This window comes from Nansenia antarctica (genome assembly GCF_963989245.1).
Source record: "Nansenia antarctica genome assembly, chromosome: 20".
In the NCBI taxonomy this organism is placed as follows: Eukaryota; Metazoa; Chordata; class Actinopteri; order Argentiniformes; family Microstomatidae; genus Nansenia; species Nansenia antarctica.
In genome coordinates this window covers 11860620-11883670 of record NC_137693.1, presented here as the reverse complement: position 1 = coordinate 11883670, position 23051 = coordinate 11860620, and the positions used below count along the sequence as shown (strand labels likewise).

The following is a 23051-nucleotide window of genomic DNA, read 5'->3' as shown; positions in this document are numbered from 1 at the left end:
TTTTGTAAGTTTGCCCACTGACAAAGAAATGAACGGTCTATCATTTTAATGGTAGGTTTATTTTAACAGTGCTTGTAAAACAAGTTGTAGAATATCCACAAGAAAAAATCCAGAAAAACACATTATATAAAAGTTATGAATTGATTTGCATTTGATCGAGGAAATACCTCAGTGTGAGGTAGAGGTAGCCAGTGTGGCCCAAGAGTAAGCCTTATTTTGAGGCAAGAAAACCCTGGTAGGGTCAGGCTATGCAGAACTCGTTATGCAGAACTGTGTAGACTATATCTGAATGAATGAATGAATGAATGAATGAATGAATGGTCTTTATTGTCATTGCTATAGTACAGGTACCAAACAACGAAATTTGGGAGGGGTGGCTCCCCTGGTGCTAGGAAAGAAAAAAACTAAAAAAAACAAGAAGGGAAAGGAGCTGGTTTACATAAATAAAGGCTATGTACACTATCCACTATACTATACTGTACAGATAAAACGACTAGGGTTGTCATATTGCACATAGTGTTATTGCACATTCATTTAAAGTGTCGCAGTTTGCAGGCTTGAAATGTACACATTTGTGCCTCAGCACTATACCTGATTTTTCAATCCAGCAGCTGCCATCAATCCGTCCAGACTGTCCAGGGCCCAGAACCTAGGTCTTTGCTGTGTTCAGGGCCTGGATGGCCCTGGGGTAGAAGCTGAGCTTCAGTCTGTTTGTCCTTGCGGCCATGGTCCTGTACTATACCGCCTTTTCGAGGGCAGCCGGGCAAAGTGTTCGTACCCAGGGTGGGATGGGTCTCTGGAGATCTTGGAGGCCTTCCTGAGGCAGCGTGTGTTGTACAGCTCTTCCAGAGAGGGGAGGGGGGCGCCGGTGATCTTCTGGGCTGTTCTCACGACTCTCTGTAGCGTGTTTCTCTCTGCGGCTGTGCAGCTGGAGAACCAGTTGCAGATGCAGTAGGTGAGGATGCTCTCCACTGCGCAGCGGTAGAAGGCCACCAGTAGTGCATAGAGCATACTACTGCAGTAGTATCTAAAAAACTAGCAGGGACTTTATCAATAACTCGCAAGACCTAGCCACATTCGCAAAATCAATCACACACTGTTATAAACAACTATTGAAAAAAGTATTGAGACATTGCTATGTCAATGTATGTTTTTTTTCACAGATCTTCTGAAACATTGTTTGTGCCACAATTCATAGACAAAACGACCACAAAGTCACAAAGGAAAAGTTTTTAATCAATGATCAGAATTTCACAATGAAAATCTTTTTTTTTTTTTTTTATGTTTTCACAATCGGTGCACCACAGACTGTGGTCTTGTTTATTCAGCCTCTTTGGCCTGTGAAGAGAGAAAGAAAATAAGGGATGAATATGAATGAACCTCTTAGGTATGATCACTTCAAATAACACTAGACTGTTTAGGAAAAGCAATTATTTGGCTCTGGGCTCAACTTTGAGTTTAAGCTTGAGTGTCAGTTTGGTTTGTATTAATCTGTCATTAACAGGAGGACATTGTGGAATGCCAAAAAGGAGGACCCCCCCCCCCCCACCCAACCCGAAGGATACATTTCTCAGAGACTTCCCAGACAGTTGTGAATGTAAAAGTCAATATTGACCTCTATGTGTACACTGAACCTGAAATGGTGTTGTTGATGAGGTCATATTGGGACATGAGTCAGGTACAGGTTTATTAGCAGCTTTGTACCTTTCCAGTATCGCGGCTCTTAGCCCGGAGCTTGTTGACCTGGGACTCAGCGATGTCAGCACGCTCCTCTGCCTCCTCCATCTCATGCTGAACCTTACGCAGTTTACCCATGTGGGAGTTGGCTTGTTCCTCCTGGGAGATAAAAAAAGAGAGGTAGAGAATGAGAGAGGGAGACAATAACACTCAGCCTACACTGTTGTCAAAACAAATGAACCAAAATGATATTAGTTATATTGATTACATATTTACTTTTTTCTTATAGTGATGATAAAATAGAAGCAAAGGAAGCACTGTATATATTATTTCCTTAACAGTTACTTGTGATGTACATTGTGGATACAAAATGTGGTCATGTATGTTGACTATGAACAAACCCATGTGTCGTATACAGTATTCAGTAAGAATATTTGACTGGTAGTATGTGACTCACCGCTTCCTCAGCCTGCCTCTTGTAAGCCTTCACTTTAAGCTGCAGCTTGTCAACCAGGTCCTGAAGTCTGGTAACATTCTTCTTATCCTCCTCAGTCTGTGGGAGAAAGTCAAAGGAATCAAAGTCAATGTTCATACTTGCTTTCAGGTGCCGGACTGGATCAGAATGTGTTACGGTGTTTCTGTTACTCTTACTTGGTAAGTGAGCTCCTTGACTCTGCGCTCGTACTTGCGAACACCCTTGATTGCGTCTGCACCCCTTCTCTGCTCGCCCTCCACCTCAGTCTCAAGCTCACGCACCTGTATCGAGTCAACACAGGTATGCGGTTAAGGTGGTGAAATCAGTCGTGAGTTATTGGAAAGAAGTAGAGATTAATATGGATAGACTGTGAACAAAAGTGTATTGAATGCCATAAGTACTGCAAAGTTACCCTGGACTCCAGTTTCTGGAGCTGTTTCTTGCCACCCTTCATTGCCAGGTTCTCAGCCTCATCCAGACGGTGCTGAAGGTCCTTGACTGTGACCTCAAGGTTCTTCTTCATCCTCTCCAGGTGAGAGCTGGTGTCCTGCTCCTTCTTCAGCTCCTCTGCCATCATGGCTGCCTAAGATGGTAGTGTGTGCAAGCATTTAGTTCATCCACAATGTGTCACAGATCCTGTGCTCAGCCCAGCTACAATTGGACCATGGCATAGAGATCCTTACGGGTCAAAAAACATGGACCTGTTCTAAAATAGACCCGTGGATTTCTGACTCCAACCAGGAAGAAGCCTAACTTTCTGTTTTGGGCTACCTTTGTAAATAAGGTCTCCTCAGTGTGCCAGAGTGCTCTCTGATGCTTGGAGAGGTAATTGATGCACGCACCCATGACGTTGGAGTGAATGATTGGATGTGACATGATGAACATGGTATTTAGTGCCATGATATATTTATGTGACATGATATTTAGTGCAAACACAACATATTATGACATGATGGTTATGACATGTGTGGTGTTATGATGTGGAACATATCATATCTTCATCAACGACGCACTCACTGGTCAAGCCAAAATATTGCAATGCAATGGATTCGGTGAGTAATCCCCACTATTAGCTAGTTAGTGTAGTAGTGGGGATTACTCAACGAATCCATTGCTTGACTAGCGAGTGTGTCATTGATTTTCAACAACGTTGTCATCAACATTTCAGAATAAAAGTCAGAACATTTTAATTGGTTCCCGGTTTCACAAGCTGCTGTCCCAAATAGCCAAAATGTGGTGAGAGTGTTCACCCTACTCCATCTAGCATTCCATTGCTATCTCTCTCTCTCACTATGTGCTATCATTTTGTGTGATGGTGCACGTGGCCAGAGGCAGCTAGACTATAGTGCAGGTTTTGATGAATTGGGATTGACGGTGACAACTGTATATGCAACACTCATGATCAGAGCTGCTCATCAGGTCCACCCCCGTAAATCTGTCATTTACCCTGGTCTTTAGTTTTCGGGTTCGGGTTGATCTGTAAAGACCTCTACTTTGGACACAAATTATGTTTCTTGTATGGTTTTGTTTTGAATATGGGGACTTACATCAGTGATGGCCTTCTTTGCCTTCTCCTCTGCGTTTCTGGCCTCCTGCACAGTGTCGTCCACCTCTCCCTGCACTTGAACCAGGTCAGTCTCCAGCTTCTTCTTAGAGTTCAGAAGGCTAGTGTTCTGTATGAGGAAACTCAATGATTAGATGGAACTGTATTTCAAGACATTTTACAAAAGTCACACAGCGGGTAAGATGAGTCTGCCTAGAAATCACCTATACCTGGGAGTGAAGCAGTCCAACACGCTCACTGGCATCCACCAGCTCCTGTTCAGCCACTTTGCGGCCTCTCTCTGTCTGCTCCAGAGCAACCCTGAGCTCCTCAATCTCAGCCATCATTAGACCACTCCTGCGCTCCACCATGGCTGTCTGCTCCTTCAAATCATCTGCTGCGCGAACAGCATCATCAAGGTGCAATTGGGCATCCTGGGATTCACAAAGACATTAAGCATTAAAACGTGTTGTTGTTGGCTGATAGGATCGGTAAGGGATGCATACATTGTGTTCCCTGATACCCATTCTATTATTTCATACACCAGTCTACTTTATTCCTGCGTTCTATTCTATTGGCAAATAGACAAAACCCTCTCTACATTTTCACTTTTGTTCACCAGACACATGAGAGTTCACCAGACACTGATATGGGCTGAGATTGTTATATATTTTTTCTAATCATTAAGGTTAGTAATAGGTTGTATTATCTCATCTAAAATGTATGGTTAGGGGTAATGTTTACTGTGACTGATTTCCCAGCCCCTTACCTTGAGCTGTCCCTGGATGTTCCTCAGCTGTTTTTGGGCCTCGGCTGCCTGTCTGTTGGCGTGGCTCAGCTGGACCTCCATCTCGTTCAGGTCTCCCTCCATCTTCTTCTTCACCCTCATGGCGTCGTTCCTGCTCCTCACCTCTGAGTCCAAGGTGCTCTGCATGGAGTCTGTCACCCTCTGGCTGTTCCTCTTGATCTGCTCCATCTCCTCATCCTTCTCCGCCAGCTTCCTGTCAACCTCTCCCTTGATCTGGTTTAGCTCCAGCTGCACACGCAGAATCTTTGATTCCTCATGCTCCAGTGTACCCTGAACAAAACAAAACAGTAGCCACGCGTTGAATGTGGGGGAGAGCAGTGGACTGGCACTTATTAACTATGGCTTGTCCTGGAAAGGGGCCTGCTACTGTATGCCATGGAAATGTCACAATCGGATAGGAAGAATTTTTTTTCATCTCGATGAGACTAAACTGGACAGTAACGCTTCAATGAAAGGATGAGTATATGAACAGGATTAAACGGTATTAGTTTCTACCTCAGCTTCCTCCAGGGCAGTCTGGATCTCAGACTTCTCTGTCTCCACAGTCTTCTTGGCCTTCTCCAGCTCATGGATGCTCTTGCCAGTCTCCCCAATCTGCTCAGTCAAGTCAGAGATCTCCTCTGCAAACAGAAACACAGAATTCATTCAGAACAGGTGGATTTTCTTATCTATGTAGGCAAATGTTTGTACTGTCTGGTGTAGCTAAGTGTCTTAAAATAACCTCTAAAAATAGTTGAATGACAATTTAAACATTGTTCTGTAGAATAGGGTCACTCATATAGCTTGATGAGACGCCAAATAAATCTGCTGCCATTTGACTCACGTTGCAGGTTCTTGTTCTCTCTCTTCAGAGTCTCCAGCTGATCCAAAGCCTCCTCATAGGAGTTCTTCATTTTGAAGAGCTCTGTGCTCAGAGAACGAGCCTCCTTCTGAGCTCCTTCCAGCTCTGCCTGGCCCTCCTCAAACTTCTGCTTCCAATCTGACAAGACCTAGGGAAATGAATGTGATTTTAATCTTTTTCTTTTTTCTTTTATCTGCCATGAACTAATTGATGTTACATAGTTATTTCACACCTTGTCAAAGTTCCTCTGCTTCTTGTCGAGGTTGGCAGCAAGAGCATTGGCTCTCTCCACGTCAATCATGAGGTCCTCCACCTCTCCCTGCAGCCTCTGCTTGGTCTTCTCCAGAGAGGCACACTTTGAGTTGGTCGCCTCGATTGTCTCCTCTGCCTCCTGCAGACGCTGGGCCAGCTTCTTCCTGTTAGACAGATGAGGCATTTTAAAGCTTCACCTCTGAGGGACTGTGTCAGAGAATGTCTGCACACCTGGCTCTTACAGGTGATGGGAGAAACATGCTACAGTATATTAGGCCTTTAAAGATTAATCCATTAATTGAACAGATTAATCTATTACTGCCTTAATTGACAACCCATGCTTTATTTATATGAATCAGATTTCTTTAAATCAGACCAAGGACAATAAGCTAGGGTGACATGTATTCAAGTAAACAAGGGTCTTTTGGTTTAGGCAAATAGCACTCTTTTGTCTTAATCTATGAGAACACTGTACATTTCTACTTCCACATTCTGGTTTCCTTTCATTGCCAACCTACTGTATATCAAAACAGATAGGACAGTGAGGTAGACTGTGTTTTTGCTGTTTTGTATGACTCACTTGACTTCCTTGAATAAATCCCCAAATATATATTAAAATGTTCCTGATAAATATAACTTTTTTAATTATTTAATTAAAATGTGTCAACTCATCTCCAGAATGAACAGAACATAAATGAAATACCCCCCAACCCTGAAATGAGGGTTGTGTGTGACTCACTTGGCCTCCTCCAGCTCCTCAGTGCGCTGGATGGCATCAGTCTCGTACTTGGTCCTCCACTGAGCGACCTCACTGTTGGCCTTGGACATGCCGCGTTGCAGCTCTGTCTTGGCCTCCTGCTCCTCCTCAAACTGCTCTCTCAGGAGGTCACAGTCATGGCGGGCAGACTGGACACCGTGGGCCAGTGCGTTCTTAGCCTGGGGAGAGAAATAGAAGAGGTGACAGGGGATAGGGGGAAGAGAGGTGAAAGGGAGTAGGAAAAATAGAGAGGGTGTAAAAGTGTCATTGAAAAAGAAAAAGACAAAGAGAGAGACATGAGTAGAGACTAAATATTACAGTTAGAACTGTAAGAACTGTCACTGGGTGGCATAATCATAGTCAACATGAAGCTGTAGTTCAAAACGTTGTGGCCGGTGGAGTCTATTTTGAGTTCCTTACCTTGACTTCCTCCTCAACATGTCTCTTCAGCTCCTCAATCTGCTGGGTGAAGGCCTGTTTGCCTCTGGTCAGCTGGGACACCAGGGCCTCCTTCTCCTCAAGCTGGCGACCATACTCACCTGTGGGGAACAGGGCATCTTAATAGGGTCTCTGGTCGCTAAGTTCTAATGATTAATGTTAATTGTTGTCACTGCTCAAAGGGGATCAAGTTTGAGTTATGGTCAGTCATTTGTTTCTGATGTTAAGGGTAGGATTTGGTGTGGGTAAGCTGGTCCTAGATGAAGTACATGAAGCACTTCTACAGTATCTGCAGTATGATTGGTACCGTTCTCAGTCAGGAGTCTGGCCCTCTGAGCGCTCATGTCATTGACCTGTCGCGCATTCTCATCATTCTTAGTCTTGATCTCGCTTAGCTGATCCTCAAGAGTACGGCACATCTTCTCGAGATTGCCCTGGTAGTGAAACATAAACCATTATTACTTTACATGATTATCTTGTGCCAAGCTTTCCTTTTTCTACTTTTATTTGAATTGATCCCTACACCCTGTTCCATTCAAACATTGCTACTGACCTTAGACTTAGCGACGGCCTCCATGTTGCTGGAGAGGTCATCAATCTCCATCTTGAACTCGCTCTTCTCCTTCTCCAGCTTCTGCTTGACGCGCTGCAGGTTGTCGATCTGCTCCCCGAGCTCTGCCACGCTGTCTGCCTGCTTCTTCCTCAGAGCGGAGGCTGTGGCCTCGTGCTGCAGGGTGGACTCCTCTAGGTCGCGTCTCAGTTTCTGAAACTCGGCCTCGCGCTTCTTGTTCATTTCTATCTGAGAAGCGGTTGCACCTCCGGCCTCCTCCAGCCTCTCACTGATCTCCTCAAGTTCCCTGGAAAGATCAGCCCTCTGCTTTTCCACCTTAGCCCTGGCAGCACGCTCAGCCTCGATCTCCTCCTCCAGCTCCTCAATACGGGCCTACAATAGGGAGACACAAACAGAGAGATTAAATCTGCAACACAGTCAAAGCAAAGGAGCTCACAAAATAATAGTACACAAATGATTATTTTATTATTAAAATGTCTTTATCCAAAGCAACTTATAGTTAACAAACAGAATGTACTGTATGGTGTTTAAGCATCATGCTTAAACCAACTAAACCATTGCAAACCAGGACAGTGCTAGAATGAAGTGATCACTGTTTCTCATGGCGATCCTGAAAATGTTAACTGTAATGTCGTTAGACACTATACAGCCAACTGAGCCATCAGACTGTCCTGTTCTGTACCTGAAGTTCCTTGATCTTTTTCTGCATCTGAGCACCCAGAGACTGTTCATCCTCAATCTTGCTGAGGAGCTGGGAGGTCTCGAAGTCCTTTCTAAAGAACACAAACACATTGATTGCAGTTTGATAGTGTAAATGGAAAGTCTATCATACCGTTCACTTTGATATATGAAGACATCTTTTCCGATTTGTCTATTTACGAATTCAATAAAAAGTTGTTTTTGTTTTGTTTCAACAGAATGATGATTCTGACTACTGCAACGATGTAAAGCAAAATGAGTGTTCAATTTATATCAAATACAACTTTTTTGTCATTTGTTTGCGTTTACTTTTTGATCTTCTCATCAGACTGCTGCTTGTCATTCTCCAGGTCCATTATGGACTCCTGGGCCAGTTTCAGATCTCCCTCCAGCTTTCTCTTAGATCTCTCTAGGTCCATACGGAGCTTCTTCTCTTGCTCCAGAGAACCCTCAAGCTTAAAGATAAACACACATTTGTCATCAAAATCTAAATAATGAACAACAATGTTGTTGATGAAGTAAACTAGATTATTGAAGTAATGCTTTTGAGAGTATAAGCCAGGGTGCAGGTTCATAATGGTTGCCTTAAATAAATTACTAATCCTGTCTTTCATACGATAATAGCCATCTAGTAATTCCCAGCTTGTATGTGACTGTTTGTCTGTTTTAACTTATGTAAAACAATAAGGTTTTCTCTTCCATTACAATATTGGTTGACACTAGCACAGCTTTATGTTTGTTGGCCACTCACATCATCCACTTGCTGTTCCAGCTTGGTCTTAGCCTTGGTCAGAGTGTTGACTTTGTCCTCCTCTGCCTGCAAGTCGTCCAGTGTCTGCTGGTGGGCCTCTTGGAGGGCTTTCTTCTCCTTGGTGAGCTTTGCAACAGCCTCATCCTGAGACGCCATTTCCTCGGTCAGGTTTTTAACCTGAACATAACCACAACAGAGATAGTCTTTTGTCATTTCACATCATGAAGGGAAATGCAGTTCATATTGCATCACATGCGGGATGACCTGACCTGGAAGGACAACACAAAAGGCACCATCAAGAGGGCATCAAGAGGGCACAACAGCGGCTATACACCCTGAGATGCCTCAGGAAAGAACACAACAAGCAGGAGATACTGGTGGCCTTCTACCGCGGCGCAGTGGAGAGCATCCTCACCTACGGCATCTGCAACTGGTTCTACAGCTGCACAACAGCGGAGAGAAATGCGCTACAGAGAGTCGTGAGAACACCACAGAAGATCACCGGCGCCCCCCTCCCCTCTCTGGAAGAGCTGTACAACACACGCTGTCTCAGGAAGGCCTCCAAGATCTCCAGGGACCCGACCCACCCTGGGCACGTACACTTTATCAGGCTGCCCTCGAAAAGGAGGTACAGGACCCCGGCCGCTAAGACAAACAGACTGAAGAACTGCTTCTACCACAGGGCCGTCCAGGCCCTGAACACAGCAAAGACCTAAGTTCTGGGCCCTGGACAGTCTGGACGGATTGTATGGCAGCTGCTGGACTGAAAAAAATCAGGTGTAGTGCTGAGGCACAAACATGTACATTTCAAGCCTGCAAACTGTGACACTTTAAATAACGTGAAAAAATACTATTGTGCAATATGACAACCCTAGTTGACTATCTGTGCAGTATAGTACAGTGGATTGTGTACATAGCCTTTATTTATGTAAACCAGCTCCTTACCTTCTTGTGATTTTATTCTTTTTCTAAAAGTTTTTTTTTTTTTTTCCTTTCCTAACACCAGGGGAGCCACCCCTCCTAAATTTCGTTGTTTGGTACCTGTACTGTAGCAATGACAATAAAGTCCATTCATTCATTCATAGCTTGCAGGTGTTCGCAGATACTAGATCCTCTAGATGGCAGTGTATACCATGAATTTATATCAGATATAGAATGACGAGTCCAGAATATGCTATGAATGTGTGGAGTATTATGCTGCTACTATTTCATTACAGGACCAACATCACTTGGATTTAGTTATTGTTTTTCTATGGTTGGATTAATTGATTGTTTGACATTGACAGTTTGATCAGATTGTAGTTTGTATGTGTTATGAGACCTTGTTTTCAGTGGCGTGTTTCTCCTTCTCCACTTTGGCCAGAGTTAGCTCCAGGTCATCGATGTCTTTCTTCAACTCAGAACACTCATCCTCCAGCTTCCTCTTCTTGGCTGTCAACTCAGCATTGATCTCCTCCTCATCTTCCAGCCTCTCGGTCGTCTCTTTGAGTTTGGCCTCCAGCTGGATCTTGCTCTTGATGAGCCCCTCACACCTCTCCTCAGCATCGTTCAGACAATCTCCTTCCTGTTTTCAGAAGGGAAGAAAAAGCAAATGGCTTCAAAACTGTACACAAAAGTGTATGCAACTATAAACTGATTCTCGTCCAAGGGTACACAGCAAATCAATACAAATCTATGAAAAATGTGTGTGTGTGTGTGTGTGTGTGTGTGTGTCCGCCCTGGTCGCTCACTCACAGATGCAACTTGAAGGGCAAGGTCATTCTTCTCCTGCAGGAGAGATACCATCTTCTCCTCCAGCTCCTTCTTACGGGCCTCTGCCTTAGTCAGGGCAACTTTGCACTTCTCAAAGTCCTCCTTCATGTTGGCCAGCTCCTTCTCTGTCTCAGCACTCTGCAGCAGGGGTTTGATCTTGTAGTAAACCTTCATCCATGGCCAATGTTTGACATTCATGAATGAGCGGATGTTGTACTGGATGGTGTAGACAGAGTCTCTGGTTGACAATAGGAAGGCAATTGTGGAAGAGTGAGATTCATGCTTTTGAAAGGCTCAATAATATAATAAATAGTGCTAAAAAGATTATCTTCCATCCCATACCTCCTCTCCATCATCTTCATGAACTCCCTCCTCATCAAGAATCCACGGCAGAGAGCTTGAGTCATGGTTACCAGAGACGCCAGCTTCTCATCACGCATCTCCTCCAAGACACCCAGAAGACCAGCCTTGAAGAATACCTGAGCACAGATAAACAAACATGTCAAATGGAGGAGGTAGACACTGTAACATATAGGAAGAGGCAGAATAGAAAGTCAAATAGAGGTTCAACACCCCTACACTTGGTTGTAAAGAGAATTGGAGAGACAAGGTTTTGAATGGATATCGTACATTAAAGAGATGCTATGTGATCATCATGACTATGTATTTTTTAAACCTCTGATTTTGGAAACGGTTGGATAATGAATAGTTTGTACAACTCTAATCTATCAAAACAATAATAATAATAATAAATATAATAATAACAACAACAATAATACATAATAATAACAATAATTATAATAATAAATAGAATAATAATAAATAGAATCCATTAACTAAATCACTGTTCTACCATCCCTAGTTTTTCACCGTCAATATTATGAAGGGGCAGTACTTTTACTTTCACGTGTGTTGGCAAGTCAGAGGACGCAAGTTCGAGACTTGGTCGAAGCGAATGTTTGCAAAACTTGACGTCTGTTGACATGTGCAACGGGAAGACATTGTACTTTTAGAACAGTAGGCTGAAATCACACCAAATGACACCAATGATCCTGTAGCATCTCTTTGATGTTTCAGTCCTGTTACGTGTAACATCTCCTGACCTTGGTGTGTCCAAACTTGTACTCATCGTGAGGCACATCAATCGACCCAAGCAGCTTCTCAGAAGCCTTCTTGTTGTCCATGAACTGACCCTCAGGGATGACACCGGCATTCAGTACTTTGTACCTGGATGGGGAGAGTTGTTAAATATTTTACTTAACAATGTTACTTATTGTGTGTGTGTGTGTGTGTGTGTGTGTGTGTGTGTGTGTGTGTGTTTACTGTCTACTGTGTACTGTGTACTCTACCTCTGCTTGAAGTCAGCATAGAGGATTCTGCTGGGGAAGCCCTTTCTGCAGATCCTGATACCTTCCAGAACACCATTACACCTCAGCTGATGGATAACCAGGAAGTTCTCCATCAGACCTGGAAAACACAAAATGCATCTTAACCCCTAAATAAACCTGTACAATTGCATGCAATGTATATTTTATAGACTCAAGGATAGTAATGATCAGTAGTTTAATCATGGGCTTAGTCTGTATGTCTCTCTGTGTTGTACCTGGAGTCTTTGACTCGTTGGGGATGAGGCAGCGCACAAAGTGAGGGTGGGTGCTCCTCAAGTTGGTCATCAGCTTGCCCAAGTTCTCCTGTGAGGGGTTACAAACCATAGGGCTCTCACAATAACTCAGACTTAATTTACACTTTTTCAAAATATAGTTAGTTTCAACAGACACACAGGCAGGCAGGACTAAAGCTCACCCTGAACTGGGAGGACACAGTCTGCATGGAACCTCCCTTCTTCTTGCCTCCCTTCTTTGAAGTATCTTTTTCAAAGAGTAAAAAAAGTGTTATAAATGACAGAAATTGGACCTGATATCCTGGCACGGACAGGAAAGGGTTCACTATTCTTTAAAATACTTGATCATGATAGTCAAACAGAGAAATATAATTAAATATATAATAATTAATATGAATATAATAATATCATATATTTAAGCTATATTGAAAAGACGTTCTGTCCTGCAACTTGAAATCCCTTCAAAATTCTATATTTTAGCCAATCTTTTAAGTATTCTATTGTAACTTGGCTATTGACTATGGTCCCAAATGGCACTTGTGTGTTGCCATTATTTACAGCATCCTGGAATCCCATTGGTTGAATTTCTCATATCGCCCTGTAGCACCCCTCACACTGCACAAGTAGAAAGGATCCCCCATCAAAAACTTTGGACATGTCTGAATTCAAATAGGATGTGATTACGTCTTCTCTTCACGTCATTGACCAACTCACGCTGTGCAGGTAAAGGTTCACTGCAGATGACCCACATTTACAGCTGATATGTTATGTACATTTCTTCGTGGGAAATTCATGCCTGAAATCATGTAGTGTCTGCCCGGCTTAATACTAATTATCATGCTAATGCTTAGTTATTAATATGATGCTAATGTTACCTTCAGCTGCAGCAGCAGGATAGAGGACAGGTAGAAGTCTGACTGAGGACTTCTGGTAGAGCTGCACCACAGAGTCATTCAGGGGATCCTTGTTCTTGTCCAGCCAGCCAGTGATGTTGTAGTCCACAGTGCCCGCATAGTGCACCAGGGAGAAGTGGGCCTCAGCCTTGCCCTTGCCAGGCTTGGGTTTTTCATACGCCTTGGTTTTACCAAGATGCTGGTCGTTCAGCTTGTTCTTGAAGGTTGTGTCTGAAGCCTTGGGGAACATGCACTCCTCTTCAAGGATGGAGAAGATGCCCAATGGCTGTGCAAAAAGAGTTATGAATTCAATTATTATGTTCATGTTTTCATGTTCTTTACTTCAACAGTCACCTTTACATGCACGTCGTGGAAGCATAGTAAGTAAGTAAGGACTATGTTGAGTTACTAACAGTAAGATGTGTTGTACCACAATGCGGACATCTTACAATAGTCTCAAACAACTACCTCTATTAATTGTTATTTTGACACCCATCATTAAATAGTAGAATCCTCACAGGCTGCTTACCTTCTCAATAAGCTCAATGCAGGCAGCCAAGTCCATGCCGAAGTCAATGAAATCCCAGATGATTCCCTCCTTCTTGTACTCCTCTTGCTCCAGGACGAACATGGTGTGGTTGAAGAACTGTTGCAGTTTCTCGTTGGTGAAGTTAATACACAGCTGCTCCATGCTGTTGTACTGTTGGTGGAATTTCATAATGAAGAATCTTTTGGACATACATGGCTGTAATCTTTCTTAATCGCAACTTGTTTTCTTGTCCTGACAACATACTCACATCAAAGATCTCAAAACCGGCAATGTCGAGCACACCGATGTAGAACTGCCTTGCATTCTTGGTGTCCAACTGTTCGTTGATACGGATGACCATCCACAAGAACATCCTCTCATAGATGGACTTAGCCAGAGCCATCACGGAATTATTCACCTGTAAAAAATATAATGAGATACAGTGGCGGCTCCTGCCAAATCTCTCAGGGGGGGCAATTGTTGCGTTGATGGTTAAGGTGACACGTTCAAGGGTAAATTCACCTAAATCAGCGGGCTTAAATAAATTGACTCTCACAGCCATTGGTATTCAGTTATCACATCTTTTATTTTAGGTGCAGCAAATCCAGGATAAAGAGCAGTGACACAGGGGCTGATAATGTGCAATGGATGGATAAAACTATTTACATACTACAAAATACAAAATATGGACGGCATACATACTGCTCACTTGTATTGAAATTTAGCTCGTCTCTCTTTCAAAGCAGCAAAACAATCAATGACCCTCTCATTAAAATCAGGCATCTTCCTGACTAGTTCCCTCTCCATTGAAAGCATGGCCAGTGCATTCAGGCGCTCCTGGCCCATTGTGTTTCGCAGGAAGTTCTTGATTCTCTTAAGGGTCGAGAAACACCTCTCAGCTTCAGCTGTTGTCATGGGAGTAGTAATTAGGATGTTCAACAGAGCTACAGTCTCAGAGAAAGTCTCCTGGAGGTTGTAACTGTGTAGAACCTGGTACAGTGCCAGTGCACCAGAGCAGCCCTTGAACTCAGCACTCTCATAGACAAGGGACAGCTCAGTCTTGAGCTTCACCTGGTTCAGCATGGGGTATGCCTTGACAGTGGTGTTCAGAGCCTCAACAGGGAATGCATGGCAGTGCTGTTGGAACATCTCTCCTTGGAGCAGCGTGGCACTCACAAGGTGGTTGGTGAAAGAAAACCTTTCTTTGGAGTGGGCCAGGATTGTGTCGCAGATCTGTCAAAAGTATGGGGTGTAAAAGAAAATGTGGAAATAAGCACTTTGGAAGTACAACACTGAATAAAGACTGCTACCATCCCATCCCTGAATGTAACTCTGATTGGTGGTGATTTTCCAACACTGTGTTTCAAAACTTGGACCTACCTCTTTAGACAGCCTCTGCTTCTCTTCTTCTCCCAAGACCCTCCTTGATGTTCTGGTTCCTGTGGCTTCTTGCTGCTGCTCTTGAGATGAGCTTTGGTCCCTGAAGGCAGACAGACCAACAGTGTTAAGATTTCAAATAAGAAAATGTAGCTGAACAATCTGCTGTCTTGTAGTTGTAATTGTATCAATGTACAAACTATATTTTTTGATCTTACCTTATGGCCTGCATGCTGCTTGTGAAGCTTTGGACGGCATGTTTTATGAAGACTGCGTCAATGTCCTTCTTCTGCAGCTTCTGGTACAGCATGTCAACGTGAGGCATGATACCGTGGAAGAGATGCAGGAAAAACCGGAAGTTCTCATCCTCCAGCATCCTCACAAAGCCAGATGCCTCCTGCACTGTGGTGTTATCAAAGGAGCTGGTCCTGATGGTTTCGAAACACTCTATGAGGTCATCCAGGTTCTCGTATACAGTGTTCACGATTCTGCTGTTGAAATTCCATCTTGTGGACGAGGCTCTTGGCAGCCTTCTTGCAACAACCTCGTCGAGGATGCTCGTGCGTTTAGGCGACCGGGAAAAAAAAGTGGCAATACCACTCAAATCCGAAAAAAAAACTCTCACTGCGGGGATGTTAGAAGTGGCTTGCTGCATAATCAAGTTCAATTGGTGTGCGTAACAGTGGACATAATGGGCATTTCCATAATGTTCACGCACCTTCTGCTGAACACCAGCTCTCTCGCCCCTCATCACACTGGCCCCGTCATACGCTTGAGCGACAAGTTTACCTTGAATGAATGAATGAATGAATGAATATTTTATTTTCGAACATGATTTAAATAATAAAAGAACAAATAACTAATATGTTATAACACTTTACAGTCCTATTATATTATAATCCAATTAATTAATAATAATGTAACGAACGAGGAACTGGTAGTGTAGCTCGCCCCATGCGGGAGTCGAACCCCGATCTCCCGCATAACCGCCGGCCTCGGCTCGCTAACCACAACACCAAGGGAGGAGCTGTTAACAGGCCCCGTACGGGAACGCTACACTAATAATAATTATTTCAGTATCATCAGTAGTAATACTTTTTCATTCTTAATATTGAAACAACACAAAATAAATAAATAAACATAATTTTCCATTCTTAATACTGAAACAACCGGGAGGGGGCGACATTACCTTTCTCTTCTTCAGTGAAAAGGCTGCCAAGTCTCTCCAGCAGTACAGTAGCGATCGAGTCGGCTGTTGCATTCAAGATGGGGATGAATTCAAAAAAACGTTCTTGGACAGCATGGTTCCTGTCTATGTATCTCAGCACAAGCACCAACTGAGTCTGTGTAGAAACATCCGTGGTCTCATCTGCTTGGATTGCTACGAATCTGGCTAACTTCACTTCCTCCATAATCCGTTCCCTGATGACTGACAGCATACAATCCAACAGCTCGTTCTGCACAGTCTTTGACGTTCCCTTGAAGACTGTTGCTGTTTTCAAGTGTTCCTCAAACACTTCATCCATCGATGCCACCAAGTCCACCAGTCCACGAAAAATCCCTGGGTTGCCGGAACCCGAGTCATTTTCATTTTTCCCCCGCAAAGCTACCTCGAACACCCCACAAAACATCACACACTCAATCAGACGGGAGAGAATATGTCGGTTTTTGTTCACCTCGTCGTTGTGACGACGCACAGCGACCCTGTAGCTCTCATCCAACTGTGTGGCAATGTCGACCCTCCCGAATGCTTGAAGCTTCATGCAACTAGCCATGTGTAGCTTTGACAGGTCATGTTTTTTTGCCTTTTCAGACAAATGGTGCATGTCTGTGACACCTGTACTTGTCCATGCGTCCGCACTCGGATGGAATAACATGCAGGGAAAGCAGAACAACGCATTTGTTACCTCACATCCCGCTAGCCATGTTTTCTTCTCATACCAACCCCTCGTAAATCCTCGGTTATACGATTTTCCAATTTTCCCTGCCTTTGTATAAACTTGCTTTATAATTAAATTTGGTCTGGGTGGTCCTAATTCCTTTACTGTTAATTTCTCCTGGTTGCTACGACGGCTGAACGGTGTTTCTTTTAAAGATTCAACCGAGTTGTTCAGAACATTACTAGCCGCCATCGCCATGGTGAAGCAGGTGAACGAAGCTACGCCGGACATGACGTAAGCACGTACGATTCTTTGTGCATGTCCCAAAACCCCATAGACAAATGACCGAATGGCCTGAAGTTACCAAAATAGATTTTACATGCAAGTCTACGAGAACAGCCTAGTGCAACTTCGAGTAGACTGAAAGTTGCCCTGAAAGGGGCGGGACTTGAAGCTGATTGGAACATACTCCACAGAACACTAGCTGATTGGACTATGATATACTCCACAGAACACTAGCTGATTGGACTATGATATTCAGAAGCAACACTGTCTAGAAGTCATAGAAAAAAAATCTCTCTCTTCTCCCTTTGGTGGGGCATTGTCCAATTGCCCCTAATGAACCAGCCTCCCCTGATGAGATATTGAGCATGTAGTTGAGGTGATGCAGGTGGAGGGGGGTATGGACATTAGAGGGATTTTTATAGTTCAAGGATTAGGGCACTGAATCAGAGAAACTATATAAGTGTTGTTACTGCATCTTAGGGGAGCGGGGGGGGGGCTGTTTGTCTTCCTTTTCCGGTGTTGTTAAATTGATATTGGTATTGATTGATATGTGTTTTTGTGTTTTATGATTTCTCAACATTGTTGAACCACAGGGTTGCACTTACATGCAAGCACTATAAAACCAAATGTTTTTCAAGATTGTTCACAATTATGTCAAAAATATAGAGATGTTATGAATTTAAAGGATGATTGTGAGAGAAAAAAATGTATGCCCTACCTGAGGCACTGTCTGTCCCTTGGTCACAAACTCATTGCCGACCTTCACTCTTGGGTAGCACAAAGCTTTAAGCATGTCAGCTGAGTTCAGGCCCAGGAGGTAAGAGATTTTATCAGCCACTGGAAAGAGAAGGAGCAACAACAGACTCAAGAACAGAGCCATACACGATTGTTTGTGTCTTATTTTGTCTACAAGTCTTAGTTTGTGATGGAACATGTATTCGTGCCGAATGGGTCTCATACAAAAGTGGGCCTGCTCACTCAAATGCTCCTGCATTTTATTCCCTTTATTTTAGTGTCCAGGGCAGGCCCTAGTTCAATTTACACATCTAAAAGAGTGATCAGCTATTCTAATGTTTCATGGGGAACAACTACTAATTGTTGTTTTGTTCATGTTTGGGGTCGGAGGTGAACTCACCCTCTGTGCCGTCTGGCTCGGCCTGCTCCTCACGCTGCTTCTGTTTGAAGTGCATGTTGCCATGTTGCATGACAGCACCTGTCAGCTTGTAGATGTACTGTTTCTCCTCACCGATGAAGCCCAGGATGTCAATGGCGTCCTGAAAGATGCGGTTTCCATGTTAGCGAGAAAAGAAAACAGTGAGGACAAACTCACTCTGTTAACTCCAAATCTAGCAGAATGGATGGAAATGCCAAATGACTTCTCTATTTCTCTAGTAGACTAGCAGCAGAATAGGATTATAACAATCTTACACAGGACACTCTTGTGGATGCGGTATGCACCCCTATGAGAGGAGTCATTAACACTGGGTACTTCAAAACAAATCATTGATACAAAGAAAAACCCTCTGCCTGACTCACATCTGTGGCGACCAGCTCTTCCTTGTCATCGATACTGGCCACAGTGATCTGCCCCTGGCTGATCATGGGGAAGTCGTAGGGGTTGGTGGTGATGAGGCACATTTCTGTAGATAACAGAGAACAAAGTTGTCTGTTAAATCAAACACATGTAAATATATGGACCACTTGTACTCAATACATACTATACTCAATGACAGATGTGCTCAATAATCAGTGGATTGTTTTACCTATTCCCCCTGCCAGGCACATTTCAACAACTAAATCAAAGGCTAATTCTTATACCATCTCTGACTCTACTTAGTGCAGCAGCTACTGTATGGGTATTTCACTTTCACAACAGGGAGCTAGTTTTCCCAGATCTCTGCTTTGGCGTACCAACTATCTCAGGTTTGTGGTTGGTCATCATCTGGTAGAAGATGTGGTAACCCCTCTCAGCAGGAAGCTGGAAGGCCACCCTGGACTTCTCCAGCAGATCTGATAGAGAGAACAGGAGAAAAAAATGTAAACTATTGCAAGACTTTTTTTGGGTGGAATAAGTATGGAGAAATGACTAATGCTAACTTACAGGTCTCAATGTCAGCACTAGCCAGTTTGCCGGACGTAGCGAAGTGAATCCTGATGAATTTACCCTACAGTAGAGCAGGGCGGTTAGAAATCAGTCAACAAAAAAGGTAGAACTGCCAAAGTGTTTCTCTCATACTTACAAAGCGAGACGAGTTGTCATTCCTCACAGTCTTGGCATTACCGTATGCCTCCAGCAGGGGGTTAGCTGCAATGATCTGATCCTCAAGAGACCCCTGAATGAGACAAAGTTGCTAAAGCATTAGTAACTGAAAATCTCTTATATTTCATGTTTTTTTCAACAACATCTGTTCTGAGAAGGTGGCTATAGTGAGGTACAGACCTCATGAAAAATCTCCCATCCGAAAACCACCCAGCTGTCTCTGTTTTCCCACTGGTTCCCAACAGCACACCCTCCCCAAATCCTCTGTCAAACTAGAGTTCATTTGAGAAAAAGTTTATGTGTTTTCAATCATTCACCTCAACTTACTCTAATTTGTGACACAGAAGCACAACTTACCTTGATTTTACCAGAGCTCCCAGATGATTCTCCCTTCTTTCCTCCAGCCACAGCAATGGTGGCAAAGTACTGGATGACACGCTTGGTGTTGACAGTCTTTCCTGCACCGGATTCTCCACTGGTTTATAGACAGAGAAAGAGGGGTTTAGGGTTACGATCATATCAGCATTCATTAAGCAAGAAATGAAAATGGCATTGCTTTAACTTGTTTTTATAATAAGTTTATGTTCACGAATATTCTCACTCAGTTACTCAATATTGACTTCATAATAACCAACTTATTGCAAAAGGAACACTTTTTAAAAATTAAGATGTTAGTGAACAACTTACGTAATCAGGACAGACTGATTCTCTCTATCTGCAAGCAAAGAAACACATTGTTCATATTCATTCACTGGACTTTGGTATATTAGTGCATTCAAGGCATCATCATAAAGTCGCTCATCTAACTATCCATCCATCCATGAGTCTTCTTACCAACCAACATGAACTGAAAGGCGTTGTCAGAGACAGAGAAGATATGGGGTGGAGCCTCCATACGCTTCTTCCCTCTGTAGGCGTTCACAACTGACTGGTCGTACACGGGGAGCCACTTGTAGGGGTTCACCGTGGCACAGAAGAGCCCAGAGTAGGTCTGGAAAAAGAGGATCAAATGGGAATTAGCCAAATCAGATTAGCTGGAATGTGGAAGTTTAGGTATCTTTGAACATACACTATATGGACAAAAGTATTGGCACACCCGAACATCACACCCATATGTACTTTTCAACTTCTCATTCCAAAACCATGGCCATTAATATGGAGTTGGTCCCACCTTTGCAACTTCCACTCTTCTGGGAAGACTTTCTACTAGATTTTAGAATATGGTTGCAGGGATTTGCTCCCATTCAGCCACAAGAGCGTTAATGATGTTGGGCACTGATGTTGGGCGAGAAGGACTAGCTCGTAGTCTGCGTTCCAATTCATCCCAAAGGTGTTCGATGGGGTTGAGGTCAGAGCTCTGTGTGCAGGCCAGTCAATTTCTCCCAGACCAAACTCGGCAAACCATGATGTCATTATGGACCTCACTTTGTGTATGGGGGCATCGTCATGCTGAAACAGGAAAGGGCCTTCTCCAAACTGTTGCCACAAAGTTGGAAGCATACAATTCTCTAGAATCACATTGGTTGCTGTCGCATTAAGATTTCCCTTCACTGGAACTAAGGGGTCTAGCCTAAACCATGAAAACAGCCCCAGACGATAATTGTGTCCACATACTTTTGTCCATATAGTGTACTTATGGTGGCAAGGTTTTTGTTCTCAGCGTTTGCCAATGCGTGCAAGGTTTCTGGTGTTCACTGATGTGTATGTGTCTCTTACGTAGATCATCCATGCTGCGTAACGCTCTTTGAGGTTATACAGCACAGAGGCTTCATTCAGGTAGGTCATCATGGCCATGTCCTCAATCTTGTCATACTTTGGGGGATTTATTTGCAAGATGTCATCTTCTTTGAAGTCTTTAGTCTGAAACAGTGGGATATTTAGACAATAGTCAAATCAACACTATATGGATAGCTTTTTACTGATAAACAAATTGAAAATATTTCAGGATTTGTTGTTATAAGCATGCAATTGATTTATTTGCATTTCAGTACTAGTGCTATGCTATCCTCAACTCTACTTGAATGTTAAAGGGGAAATTAAGTAAACACTTTTTGATCAAAGATTCCCTTTGTTTTAAATAATATTTTTGATAACAATCTTTTATCCTGCTTATGGAAGCTGCAGTTTGGTTTTATGTTATAGACTTACCTCTTGAGTGTCCAGAATTTTCACAGATATTTTTCCCTTATCCCTGGCAACAATCATACCCTTGAGGTACAGCTCCACCTTGTCCGTCACATAGCAGGAGTTCTTAGCATCGAAGGGTTTGCTCTGAGCTTCGATCCTCTCCCTCTCTGGCTTACGAAGGTATATGGCAGCTGCGCCATAAATGGCCATCTCCGCATCCGTACTCATGGTGGCGGCTCACTAGGAAAGAAAGAATAAAAAACAAACATGTTTGAGTCTGTACTACTAACCCCTCCCCAGTCAACAGAGTTAGAGGCAGTATATTTAACAGAATGTATTCTAATAATGTGAATACTCAAACTCATGTCTCACCTTCTTTTCTCCACCCAGATTAAATCGTATCTTTTTGGTAACCCAATGTCCCACAAACACAGTCAGCTGAAAAGAAAACAATGACAATTAAATAATTATTCTATAATTATATACAGTGACCTCTTTAATTATTGGGACGCTGAAGCATTTTTTCTTTACTAAGTATATATTCTCTTCATTATTTATATATATATTTTTTTTTCGTATTGGCATCACCATTTAGAAATAACACTTTCTATACATAGTTCTCCTATTTCAACCTGTTCTTATCGCCCCTATTTTTCAGGTTTTCTGCTCAAAATGACATGCCCACAGTGAATATAGAATATCTCCACAATCACAAGGGCCTTCATAATGATCTTGGTATCAAATGAAAGCTAACACCCTGTGGGGTGACTGTAGAAGTGTCAGAATCAACATATTTGTTACTGTGTCAGAGTAGAGCTAGAACATTGTGAAAAATCTATATTAAACATAGATCTGACTTTTCCCCCATCCATGGGGGAGTGGATAAGAAGTGGTTTTAACCACCATGTTAGACTGTTTTTGATAATGTTAAGTGGGCCTCATTTAACATTGTCCTGAATTAATTATATATGCCCTACTTTATTATTCAAAACTCAAACTGTGAATTTTAAGCTCAATGATTATTCCTGCAAAAGAGGCCCTTTGCTGAAGCTATAATAACCCATTTGGAAATGTGTAACATCGAGAACGATTTACACACCAATGTGTTCTGCTCATGTTTGATACATTACGCTCATTATTACTATGATTCCCCTCCTCCAAGAGCACCTGTGTACATTTGAAATACCCTAGCTACATCATTTTCTTGTGTGAAACAAAAATGCATATGACCAAGTTGATTATCAGTTATTGGTTTGTGCTTAAATGCATTTTTCCATCCAATTGAGGTGTCCTTCAACCGGATAAACGTTGCTGGAGAACAGTGTGGTTTTATCTAACATCACACGTGAACACTGTGGAACATCACATGTGGTTTGATCTAATCTATTTCAGTCACTTTTGATGCAGACTATCGAAACAACATGAAAAGCCCTTAAGATACTTTTGAAAGGACAGTTCTTCCTATAGCCTATATTTTCAGCTTCTTAATGGCTTCCTTGACATTCAGTGACACCC

At 42.9% G+C, this 23051-nt stretch overlaps 1 protein-coding gene across 1 annotated transcript; it reads right to left on the bottom strand.

The window, feature by feature from the left end:
• Window positions 1-1320: 1320 nt before the first annotated feature.
• On the bottom strand, window positions 1321-21764 carry LOC308174733 (myosin heavy chain, fast skeletal muscle-like; the record flags this gene model as incomplete). Its single annotated transcript, XM_080549835.1, has 39 exons — window positions 1321-1338; window positions 1705-1836; window positions 2135-2230; window positions 2329-2433; window positions 2565-2735; window positions 3700-3825; window positions 3926-4129; window positions 4465-4773; window positions 4999-5123; window positions 5327-5492; window positions 5577-5760; window positions 6336-6532; window positions 6774-6892; window positions 7099-7225; window positions 7345-7734; window positions 8045-8135; window positions 8371-8516; window positions 8813-8989; window positions 10134-10376; window positions 10547-10802; window positions 10907-11043; window positions 11668-11791; window positions 11914-12031; window positions 12168-12255; window positions 12368-12432; window positions 13061-13364; window positions 13608-13778; window positions 13876-14025; window positions 17868-17986; window positions 18285-18423; window positions 18686-18789; window positions 19061-19159; window positions 19251-19314; window positions 19390-19482; window positions 19767-19884; window positions 20097-20124; window positions 20244-20400; window positions 21126-21269; window positions 21558-21764. The coding sequence occupies 39 exons, from the start codon at window positions 21762-21764 to the stop codon at window positions 1321-1323; spliced, it is 5811 nt and encodes a 1936-aa protein (XP_080405961.1).
• Between the last annotated feature and the right edge of the window lie 1287 nt (window positions 21765-23051).